General features: G+C 43.2%; 1 protein-coding gene across 4 annotated transcripts in view; it reads right to left on the bottom strand.

Annotated features, from left to right (window-relative positions):
- Nucleotides 1-5,115: 5,115 nt before the first annotated feature.
- Nucleotides 5,116-12,416, bottom strand: part of plxna1b (plexin A1b) — a 228,104-nt gene continuing 220,803 nt past the window's right edge. For 3 of the 4 annotated variants that reach the window (XM_080780037.1, XM_080780035.1, XM_080780036.1), the window contains exons 28-32: nucleotides 12,141-12,331; nucleotides 9,318-9,487; nucleotides 8,248-8,460; nucleotides 7,927-8,077; nucleotides 5,116-7,581 (exon numbers count right to left, since the gene is read on the bottom strand). In XM_080780037.1, the coding sequence (XP_080636163.1) occupies nucleotides 7,486-7,581; nucleotides 7,927-8,077; nucleotides 8,248-8,460; nucleotides 9,318-9,487; nucleotides 12,141-12,331 (821 nt within the window). In that variant the 3' untranslated portion in view covers nucleotides 5,116-7,485. The remainder of the gene's footprint in view (nucleotides 7,582-7,926; nucleotides 8,078-8,247; nucleotides 8,461-9,317; nucleotides 9,488-12,140; nucleotides 12,332-12,416) is intronic. The other variant, XR_013965144.1, reaches the window with a different exon arrangement.

Raw genomic sequence — 12,416 nt, forward strand, 5'->3', positions numbered from 1 at the left:
GGTAAAGGCCAAAGCTAAGGACCCATCTCTATCCATTTTAGGTGCATTTCCTCATGCCTGCTACATTATGTGTCTGTCACCAGTCAGAATTTATCAAGGAATGTTTTCCGAGTGAATGACTATCAGGCTAGCAGCTTTGGCGCAGGCACTGGCTGTACGAAGACATTAATTGCAAACATGTTCCACTTTTCATGTGCTATATGTCGTTATCTGTAAAAGACACACAATGCTACTTCGTCTTTTTGACTGGTGTACATCCCGACTAATTAACAGCCAGTAAATGAAAGTGAAATACCCTATTTATGCTCTAAAGGACAGTTCTTTAAAGAACAGCTCACATAATTGGAAGAAATGTCCTTCAACAGAAAATGCGTATATTCTTTACTGTACATACATGTATCAGACTTCTTTGTTATGCCCCCTCCAAGCTTAATGCCACAATAACAGACCCAGAGATATTCTTTCTTTGCTTAGAGGAAAGGCAATGCTTTTCAAATTCAGTTCATTGAAGCTGACAGACACACAGAAGAAAACTGCAGTCTGAGTGAGACACACATTCGAAGATCAAAGAACATGCGTGTGTGTGTGTGTGTGTGTGTGTGTGTGTGTGTGTGTGTGTGTGTGTGTGTGTGTGTGTGTGTGCGTGCGTGCGTGCGTGCGAAAAATGAGGAAGAAAAAAAACACTTGTGCAAGCACAACAGCAGGAGGTCTCCACATGGTACACACATGTGTGTTACAACAAGTTTAATGGGTGGTGACAGGGTGTAACTGACTACTGGAAGTAAACTGTGTTGGTTGGCAGTATACCTGCACTAAACTCCCATCCATGCCCACCCACACTCTACTACAGAGAACTAACCTCGCTTCACCAGGCTTTACACCGCGGAAGAATGCCTGGTATTCTTTCCAAACTGCCCAGTGCAAAATATGCACTAGGCAGACGTGAAGTTATTTCCACTCCGACCGGATCAGAAACCCGGAAATGTAATTGACCCAGGCTAACAGAGAACAGGGAAAGAGACATTTCTCCGCACCAGAAGTTAGAAACAGTGTTGCTTATCAACGTTGGGCTCGTTTCCCTGTAAAGTCACGTGTAAATATTGGACGTTGTGGCTTGCTCTTAAACGTTTGACTGACCTGCCCTAATGGATTATTTTGGCCTTGTTTTCATAGACCTGGTTGCAAGTTGTTTCTCACAAATTCTGAAAACACTGCTTAGAATGCTGACAATAATCCCTCCTGTAGCTTCCCCCAAACGGTCACGGCTGTCGCCTTCGCCTTGCAACGAGGAAGTGAACCACACAGCAGATTTAGACGAGCCTTATAGATATACCACCACTGCTCAGGATTCTTTGGTCCCGCAGTTCTCTCTCCTGATCCAATATACACACTGACAGATACCAAAAGAAAAGACTCTTCAGCTAAAATAGAATTCCAATTTCATTGAGTTCAGTCAGTGTGTGATAAAACATACGGAGTGCTCTTCAATTGTAGCTAAACAACCGAACAAAGGGACCCCGTAGGGGGTGGAGGGGACATATATCATAGCTTTATTAACTACGCCAACTGGCATTTCATATTTGAACGTACAGGGTAGACTAGGAAGGAAGGAAGGAAGGAGGGAGGGGCCAGGAAAGAAACAAGCATCTTGTGCTTTGCAAGGAATTCATCATAATGTTCGCGCGGCGAGATCATTTGCCTCTTGACAGGATCATTACGAGATTCAGTGCTCCCACGACCATTACGCAATTTCAGCGTTCCTCCTTGGATGGAATTTTAATTGAATTAGCCCGGGTGGTTACACATGGTGTGAACGATAACATTTTCTGTCTATCTAGCCTCATTGAATCCACTGGGGGTGAAAATGCTGACGGTTTAGGGCCAGGCCAGGCCTCGAAAAAAGGACATTTAATTTCGCTCTCACACTTTCTGTTTCACTGTGAGGTAACAATACATGTCATGGAAATATGTCTCTTATGGACTCGTCTATATCTGGACGTGTTGGCGTTCTACTGTATTATACAGTCAGAGCCACTCTTCCATAAGCGCTCATGTAAGCTGAGAGCATTGGAAGGATGATGTATGGTTAGAGGGCTAAACGTGTATTAACCCATTCTGACCTGAGATCAGATTCATACGAGGTTTCCACGGGACACACACTGGTCTGATTAACCCATTCTGACCTGAGATCAGATTCTAAAAATGTCAGTCGTTCTTCGAATTTTTCAAAAATAGCAGACCTACAAGCTCGTATCGCGCCACTCGGTGGCGCGATATGAGCTTGTAGATCTGCTATTTTTCAATAGCTAAAGCATAACATGATGCCAACACCAAAATGGGTGCCCGGTCAGAATGGGTTAACACACCCAGAGAACAGACCCCCACAAGCAACTCCAGTACATTCCCATAAGAATGATTAATGACTCTGGTGCTGTTATGAAAGCAGAATCTACCTCAGATGATGCCCCGCAGGACGGTTTTCTTCTTGATGAAGAACTTTCCCTAGTTCTGACACATATTGTCCTGGGGAAAACTGGCAATGGTTCCAAAGATTTTAAATACTGTCTAAAGCCTAATTTATGTTCCGTCACGCAATAGTGTCGCGCACCATTCAGCTCCACCCCGTTTCTCCCATAGAATGGAGGTTCGCAATTTCCTCAATTTCCATTTCCACCATTTCCATCATTTCCGCAATTACCATTTCCGCAATTTCCGCAATTTCCATTTCCGCATTTCCGCATTTCCACCATTTCCACCATTTCCGCAATTACCATTTCCGCAATTTCCGCAATTTCCATTTCGACCATTTCCACAATTTCCGCAATTTCCATTTCCAACTATTAATGGCAGCTGGGTTTCATCATTCAAATAAAATAGAATTCTGTCCGTTTAGCTATAAAATTATGTCAGGGAATAGGGATACACAGTATATGTCTTTCATTTGCATTGCATCTCCCCCCCCCCCCCCCCCCCCAAGCTTTTATTTTCGTTCGAGTAATAGTACAACTCTAATAGTATTACTTATAATAATAATGTAATTAAAGATAACTTCATTCAGATTTTCACCCCGTTTCTCCCATAGAATGGAGGTGAATGGGGAAGTGCTTTTCTGACGCACATACGTCGACCCCTAACCCAGACATGGATGTGCAGGCATGACAACTAATACTGTAACTAATAAATCACTTTTGACCGCAACAAATTGTTTAAGTAGCAATAAATATGCATTAGTTATGGACTGGTATACCCACTCTATGCCATGCTGGGGTCCCCCCCCCCCCCCTAAAAAGTACAAAGCACACTTGTATTTAGCAAAAAATGTTTAATCTCTCCTTGATGCGTGTTTATTTACAAGTAGTAAATCTGCAAAATAGGAAATAACAGAATATTTACACAATGAATGTTAACCTGCTAACTTGTGATAGTTGCTTCAAGTCTGAAACTCTTTAAAAACGTATCAGAATTATTGTTGTATTAAAATTCCTTTGCGATCTCTTTCTTTCTTGAAATGCGTTTTGTTTTGCACTTTCTTGGATCCTATGCTGATTTCATTTGGAAAAAGAACATTAACCCATTCTGACCTGAGATCAGATTCATACGAGGTTTCCACTAGGACACACACTGGTCTGATTAATCCATTCTGACCTGAGATCAGATTCTAAAAATGTCAGTCGTTCTTCGAATTTTTCAAAAATAGCAGACCTACAAGCTCGTATCGCGCCACTCGGTGGCGCGATATGAGCTTGTAGATCTGCTATTTTTCAATAGGTAAAGCATAACATGATGCTAACACCAAAATGGGTGCCCGGTCAGAATGGGTTAAGATAATATGCCACAGTTTTGGAGAAAGAAAATAAACAGAATGTTGCCAGGTTTGTTTTAACCAGGGTTTGAAATGGCAAAAAGTATCACGATACACGACTGCCTAGCTGATTAGGCCCTTTTGTAGAATTTGATACAATATAAATCATAGAAAAGGAAATTATGTTAGGTGAATGAAATGATTTGTCTTCTTGTTTTGTTGTTCATCATTATAAAGAATGACATTGGACCTTCATAAACATACTATGTATGGCAGCAATGTACCGATATACCTTAAACGTGAGAGTTCACACTGTTTTGACACAACTGCTTCACATTGCCAGTGAGCATAATTCAGGGACAATTAATCAATCAATCGATTGAATCAATTAGTCAATTACTAGATCAATCATGGCATTTTCCAGGACAGTGTGGGGTAGCTGAGCCAGAGCTATGAGGATTTGTTACGTAGGTTTATCTAAAGGGCAAGCCACCACACGAGCAGAAAACAAGCCAACTTCCACAGCAGTCACCCAATCAACCAAACTACAGCAGTACACAAAATGGGCAATGGACCTTATAATGGAGAATGTTAAATGCCTTTGGACAGCCTCACAAATGGACAGAGCTATGGTGCCTTTCCATGCACTGATCAAGGGAGTGAGAGGGTTATGCCCTGCTGTACTTTGTTACGATACTGATAATTCATAGGGCTGTTAACAGCATCGCTGAGCTCTGACATCAGAAGTAATCTATTTCCTAAGAGCAGCATGAACACAGACTCAGTCGTATTCTCTGGGTAAAATGGCATGTAGAGTAAATTGGACTAAGCGCATTTCTGACAAGTCTTTGCAATTCACCATCTAATACTGACGATTGCAGTGGAAATCATTTACGTGTGCACCAATCTATCACCGTCACTCACAGTAGGTTAAAATGTAAAAGGATGCTAATATTTGTAAATGAACCAACACAAGCGGAGTGGTCCCTTAAGACTATTTTTGGCTCACAGCATATCTGTATGTAGTAGTTGTGGAATTAAATACTAGTATTATCCAATAGGTATCCAGTTGAACTATAGTTGTATACAATGTCACATCTCAAACACGTAAACAAATGGTTGTGTTAAGAGTATTTTGGGACTGTGCTCACAATTCAGGTGTGAGGATTGAAGATTGTATTTTTTAAGGAACCTGGCATAATAATAGATAGCAACAGCATTTATGATCAGCATAACAACAGCCCTAATGTTAAAAACAAGGTATGGAGTAAAAGCAGCAAGTCACGTTTCATCACAAAAGACACAAATGCTCATCTGATGCAACATTTTCATTTTGATCCTTGAGATCAGGAAAATAAACCTTGAGATCGGTCAAGTACTTCAACTTCAGGCAAAACCGAAGAGAATTTCATCTTCTGTGTACCGTAATGTACAATTTACATGTTGGAAAAAATAAACACAACAAAAACAAATTGATTACAAAAAAAGGCAAATAGCTTCAGTTCACCATGAAAAAGTATACAATTTACAAATGAGAACATCAACAAAAACATACAGACCACAGTTTGGTTTTCGGCAAGCAGAGAGATAGAGAGAAGGGGGAAAAAATTCAACAATAACAATCATTTTTCACCACAAAGTGTAAAAAAAAAAAAAAAAAAAAAAGAAAGAAAAAGTGACTTCAAAAAAGAGAAAAAGAAATCCTCTTAAGAGCTGTAATAAAAAATAAAAAATAAAAAGCGCTTAAGCCACACAAGGCAAGAGGCTTGTTTTGAAACATAGGCTGGAGGCTATGGGGAGGATTACACAGTCTCATAAGCTAATGAACAGAGGTGCCTCACCGCTGGATCTCTCAATAACCCCAGCACAACCCCTCTCATGGATAAAAAGCTAAAACCCCGTCTCAAACCGATAGGTTAGAGGTGGAGAGAGACACTCTGTATATCTTTACCTTGCCTTGCTATCTGGATAATAACATCGAGAAAGTGGCAGAGAAAATGGCCCCAAGGCCAAAGAATACCCCCAGCTTTCCTAACTTTGTTTCACCGCTGAGATGCTTGGCTAAGCCCCACCCGACCTCATTGTGGCTCTTGGGAAGCAGTATACAAAGTGTATAACCGTCAACACTCTGACTCTGCTTTTTGCAAGCTCTCCAGCGCTGTTAGGACTGTGGTCGGAGAGTAAGCATCACTTGATCTTCCAGGATCAGTGGGCTCCTCGCCATTCAGGTGTGGCGGCTTTGCTGTGATGGGGCGAACAAAACGGGGAAAATTCATTGTATCAGGTAGTGCAATGTAGCTACTTCATCATTGAATTGCTGTACCGTGATTCACTGAACTCTCACTTCTCGAGCCCTGGGAGAAGAGGGCCGACACCTTGCCGTCAGGTTCAGATGTGTTCATGATAAAGCAACCATCCACCGTGAGGTTTTTTTTGTTGGTTTCTCTCTGAAACCAAAACGATTGCACCGATTGATTTAGAAACAACAGTAACTTCATGTTATCGCCATGACACCTCTCTTCAAGGAAATGTTCAATGCACAAAAGAATGACAGTTACTCACCGTCTTACTTTTCGAGAAGCATCACACGATGGTTCATTACTTTAACAACTTTTTCAGTCACTAGGCATGTTCATATTTAAAATCATACGGTAGTAGCACATTCCATCTAACAAAATGTTTTTTGCACTAAACAACATTCAAAGAAAACATGGCACAGGACAACTTTTTTTGTTCCTTTTTTGTTCCTTTTTTTCCTCTCCTATGTTGATTTTTTTTCTCACTTGAAATATCAAATCAGATTTCATAGTTTTTTTCATTGCATGTTGGTGTTAAAAGAAAAAGAAAACAACTAAACAAAACGTTTTCATCCTAACCTTTGTTTCTTTAAAAATGTAGCTGTATTTATATATATATCTATAGTCTTCCTTTGTAACGTTTTCTGTAAATTGTGCAAATTCAGCAGTAATACAAGTGGCGAGAGATCAGAGAGTGGGCAGTTGATTACATTTATACAAAAACAAAACAAAAAAACGACTCAGACGTCCTTTTTGAACTTTGATCGTGACTAGAGTCACATGACAGAAGGAGCCTCTCTCTATTGGCTCAGTGTGGGTTGGTCCATGTTTGAAAACATTCCATCCAGTTCATGACGCCAATCACGAAGTTCCTTTACAAGTTCCCAAATCGCTCTAATTTCCTGAAACCTAGCTTTGTCACGTCCAAACTCCAGTAATGAAAAATAAAACAAACAAACCACAAACGACAAACAGCCACAATAATCAAATGCGTTCCGGTGACACAGTCTCAGCGTGCACGCATGTGAAAAACCGCTTAGCGTCCCGGGATCTTCACACAGACATGTGCGTGCACACATCATACGGCTGGTAGGCAGACACACACACACACACACACACACACACACACACACACACACACACACACACACACACACACACACACACACACACACACACACAAATGTACGTACATTCACACAGGTCCGCCCATCTCTGCCGAACGCCCCCTTTTTGCAGTGTACTGCTTCCTTCAGTCCTTTGCAGTCTTGTGTGTCGTCTTGTCGGGGGTTGGAGTTTTGTTTGTTCTCAGGGTGAGAGGAGCGAGGGAGAGAGAGATGGAGAGGAGTGAAGAGGAGAAGTGAGTGGAGGTGGTGTGGTTGGTCCTCAGCTGGCCAGGGCCATTGTGTCGATGACCTGCTCCAGCTTGCTTCTCAGTCTTTGTCTCCTGGCCTGCTCGTCTCGCTCCAGGGCTGACAGGATCTGAAGATGGCAGCGAGAAGAAACATGGTAATATATATATATATATATTTTTTTTTTAAGAGTAAAGAGAGCCTACTGTCAGCTGTCCAGCAGTCCAAATATTATTAAATTAAATTTCAGAATGGTAGACCTGAGGCCTACCATACCAGGCCTGAGGCCTACCATTGCGTGGCACATCTATGCACGGAATGTCTATGTTCACAGGCTTCTGTGTGCGGCATAGAGGAGCAACTGAGCATGTGCAACACCACTTCTTACACCATGGTGTAAGAGGTGTCCTTTGGGAAACCGGGCCATTGGCAGGACCAAAACAGCTCTGCTGCTAAAGCTCACTCTCTTCCTCACCTCGTCTTTGTACTTGACGATGTAAGAGTAGATCTCGTGCAGGGCTGACATGCTGTTGAACTGGCTGAGGTGCAGGCGAGACTGCTCTGCTAGATAGGCACTCATGTCCTGGTCACTGATGGCCGGCATCCTGGAGATATCGGAGTAGTACCTGGAGGACAAAGACAAAACATTGAGAAAAGACAAATGAGGATCGTGTACAATGTATACTAAGGAACTGTTCCAGAAAGAAGGGGTAACTCAACCACCCTCCTTCCCATTTTCATGTCGGATATATCTACATCTACAATATTCCACAATATACTCCAACGTTACACATACCTCTCTACCCAGTTCTTGTAGTTGGGGATGTCTTTAGCATATAGCAGCTTGTTGGAAGGCGAGTCCTTCCCCAGCTTGTGTTCTGATGTGGAACACGAGTCCATGAAAGTCTGGGCCACCACTGACAGGCATGCGTCTGTGATGCTGTTCTTGTGGATGTCGAACACAAACTGGGGGTTCTTGATCACGTTTACCCAGAACCTCAGTGGAAGACTGGAAGGACAACGAGAGAGAGAGATGAAGAAAGACATAGTTACATCTACGTTTATAAACGTAGCTAGGCTATCGGTACCTAAAGGTGCTAACTACGCGTATGTTCGTAGACAACCATATAAGCGGCAACCGTCAATTTACCTTTTAGCATTGCTCCGGTTACTATGGAGAGCCTCCAGCCATGGGATGTTTTAATCCAGCTCCATTGAGCCTCCATTATAACAGGATTTCCAAAGCGCTGCATCTCAAAAGGTTCGATCGCTGTCAATAGTGAGCCGTCGTGCATCCCGACGATCGTGAATCATTTGTGAGTTTGTATCACATCACTGAGCACACGTAAAGTGTTCAAGTAATGATAGCTAAGGGGTCTGAGCTAATGCGACCGATCACTGTGCTCACAACCAAAGCCCCCACCTCACTGAATAACCCGGAAATGAAACAAGGATACTAGAGTTAGAGCAGATGTGGTGGTATTCCTTAGGTGGGCTTATGCTGCCACCTAGCGGCAGCAATGGTGCAGGGAGCGATGCTTTCAATGAAGTTGCGCATGCAGCACTTGGTCAAAAGAAGTCAAAGTGATGATTTAAAATAATGAAATAAACCCGGAGGTAAGGATGTATAGAATGAAATACATCTTTCTATATTCTATACATCTAGTGAAATGTGTCTCAGATTCATTGCAGCACAGAATGTTGTGCTACATTTCCAGTGCAGTCCACTCTAACTGTAAAAGCCCTCCCAGTGACTGTAACACACACACAGTCCCCATACACCTCTCATGCATGCCCGCTTCCACGGGCATGCATGTACACATACTGTACATTCATACATACACACTAACGTACACCCGGACTCACCAGTTGCTCTTCCAAGTGTGCCGTACATCCGAGTCAGATATGTTGTGTTTGTCGGCCTGCTCATCCAGAAAATCGAACATGTACTTGATGGCCAGGGGCAAGGCGCTGCCTCGGTGGGCTGTGCTGAAGATGGTCTCAAACAGGTCGTCCACAAACTTCTGCAGTGTGCCCTAAAGACAAATAATATAGAAACACTTAGGGCCTTGTATGCTCATAGAACACCTCAACGACCCAGCTGCATTATAATATTGTGTCTAACGCTGCCTGATGCAGTCATGGCTACAAATGTCTGGTTGAAGAGCATACAACATATCATATTATTCGTTTATTGAGCAAGAGCATCACCAGGCCGTTTCATATGCCATTGTGTCCACCAAGGTGTCAGTGTTGTGGTGCTTCTGCCACCACAACATGATGCATGTGACCAGATAATCACTTCTTCCTACAGTATGATGAACCCTTTTCAATGTACTGTGGTGTTATGTTAATCTGTTCAGAAGTTGTGACCACGCCCACTGCTACACCCCCTTTTGGCTAATCGGTGTGAAGTCTTTCCCGCTAACCCGTTCTGAACTGATCGAAGACATCCTGCTAACGGATACAGTCGTGGGGGCGAAAACATTACCCCAGTGGCTGGCGGTAATTAAGGATTGTCTTTGAGTCACAATACAATAATTAAGAAAGGGTTTTGGCTCAATATTTCTACATCTGCGATGGTCTAGCTACGCCAAATGGCTGTCAGAAGCTAGTGATGCAACATAAGAGAGCTATGCTTTCATTGATGTGACTGATGGTTTATGACAGCGGTTAATGACGAGCTCTCTGTCTGGTATTTAGGATGTGGCCCAGTGAGAGTTCAGCTGAAGGCCGCTCAGCAACGTGCTTCTCGTCTCATCACTTTGTAGTCACTGAATCTTTGCAAACTCCTGTGAAATTGAAATTATTCGAAAATCTCCCCCGCCGCCGCTTGCATCTCCCCATTTTCCATCTCTAAGTGGCAAACCCTCCCGTCTTACAAACGTTTCTGAAACTGGCTATAACCGGAATCTATTCTCTGCTCGCTCACCCATTGATTCACATATCCATAAATCAGCATCCCAAACACACAAAAGCTTTGGGGCACTGTAACAAATAAGAACAAACTACAATTCTGCAAGTCCCCGTTTGTTTTCCCCTGGCTTGCATGTTAATTATTTTCTGATCCCAATCAACCCGGGTCCTGCTGCTCTTGCACTTTCCTACCTGCAGTGAGAACAATGGAAGTCCTGAGCTCATGAGGGACATATTTGCGAAGGGGGGGGGGGAGCAGAATCATTGTGCTAGTTAGCACCTGCAAATGAGTGTGATACTGTACTGCCTTTAAGGGCGTGCACGTGTGTGTGTGTGTGTGTGTGTGTGTGTGTGTGTGTGTGTGTGTGTGTGTGTGCGCGGCTGCGCGCGTGCATGCGTGTGTGCGACACAGGAGTAAAGGTGCTAAAATAGCACCAACATTAACAGTTGCCAGAATGGAATGTTGCCATGGTCACTACTGATGTTTCAGAAAGCAGTTTTTCCCTTAGCATTCTTGGGACGTCGATCACACGGACGACAGATCGACAGTTTACTGAGGGATGAAATACGCATTGACCCAAACTTGGTTTCTCCGACACGTCAATACACACATTGAACGCAAACCTTTTCCAAGCCTGGTCTGAACTCATGCATGAACACACTGTAAATCACAAAGATGTGCAAATAGTGTGTACCCCCCCCCCCCCCCCCACCGTTAGATTTATGGACTACATTAAATCTAACATTGCTTAATTTGGAGGTCCTTGACATGAAAAAAAAATGTTTGAGAACCTCTGGTCAAGAGGATGTAGGAGGTTTTGGCAAGTACAATAACAGAGTTGGCTAAAGGCCAAGGCTGATGAAGCCCAGAGGGCGCCAATGGCCGCCAACCAAACAACTCAATAGTCAAAAGGTCATCCTCCTAATTAAGACATAAACAATCAGTCCAGCGTGTGTGTATTCATATCCTTCTGAAAAATGTTAATGAGCTTTGAGACGCCCACCAAACAAAGGTCAATGAGGGCTGCTGCTGGTGGCACCTGGCTAAATGACAAGGATTTGGTGCAGAGAGCTTTGGTCTAACATTGTAGTTAGTGACATTGAGTGTGCAGAGTTGGTCTAACATTGTAGTTAGTGACATTGAGTGTGCAGAGTTGGTCTAACATTGTAGTTAGTGACATTGAGTGTGCAGAGTTGGTCTAACATTGTAGTTAGTGACATTGAGTGTGCAGAGTTGGTCTAACATTGTAGTTAGTGACATTGAGTGTGCAGAGTTGGTCTAACATTGTAGTTAGTGACATTGAGTGTGCAGAGAGCTTTGGTCTAACATTGTAGTTAGTGACATTGAGTGTGCAGAGTTGGGGACTCTGAGTTTGAAACACAAGCGACTTGAGCCTCGACCTTGAGTCGCACAGGTGACTTCAGACTCGACACTATACGAAGGCTTTTTCTTTAAAAAAAATAAAGAAACATTGTCCTTTCCTTGTCATGCACAACAGAATCTCTGGTGAGCACGGCCTCTGCAATGTAAACATGGTCAAGCAGAACATCTACTTTGTGTGAGGTCTTTCATATTTATTTTTATTCTTTAGCTCAGCTATGTAACTTTAGTTAACTTGGCAGTATGTGGCCAAGCAGTCTGGTCAGGTAGATCTCAGACACCATCCACATACCTTAGTTGCCAGCAGTCTGGTCAGGTAGATCTCAGACACCATCCACATACCTTAGTTGCCAGCAGTCTGGTCAGGTAGATCTCAGACACCATCCACATACCTTAGTTGCCAGCAGTCTGGTCAGGTAGATCTCAGACACCATCTTGCTGCCTCTGTCACCCTCCCTTTGGTCCGAGTGGTCATGGTTCTTCACCAGGTGCCACAGTTTGGTTCCACTCTCCAGGTCTGGGGTGATCATGGGCGTCCGGGAGCGCAGGCTGTCTGGACTGCTGGCGGTCCTCAGCATGCTCTCTGAACCGGAAGACAAGGTGACGACTGACTGAGTGAAGTTGGCAATGGCACCGGAGCCCTTTATCATTATTTAGTGGTTCTTATT

Source organism: Protomyctophum bolini, assembly GCF_963924005.1.
Source record: "Protomyctophum bolini genome assembly, chromosome: 2".
NCBI lineage: Eukaryota > Metazoa > Chordata > Actinopteri > Myctophiformes > Myctophidae > Protomyctophum > Protomyctophum bolini.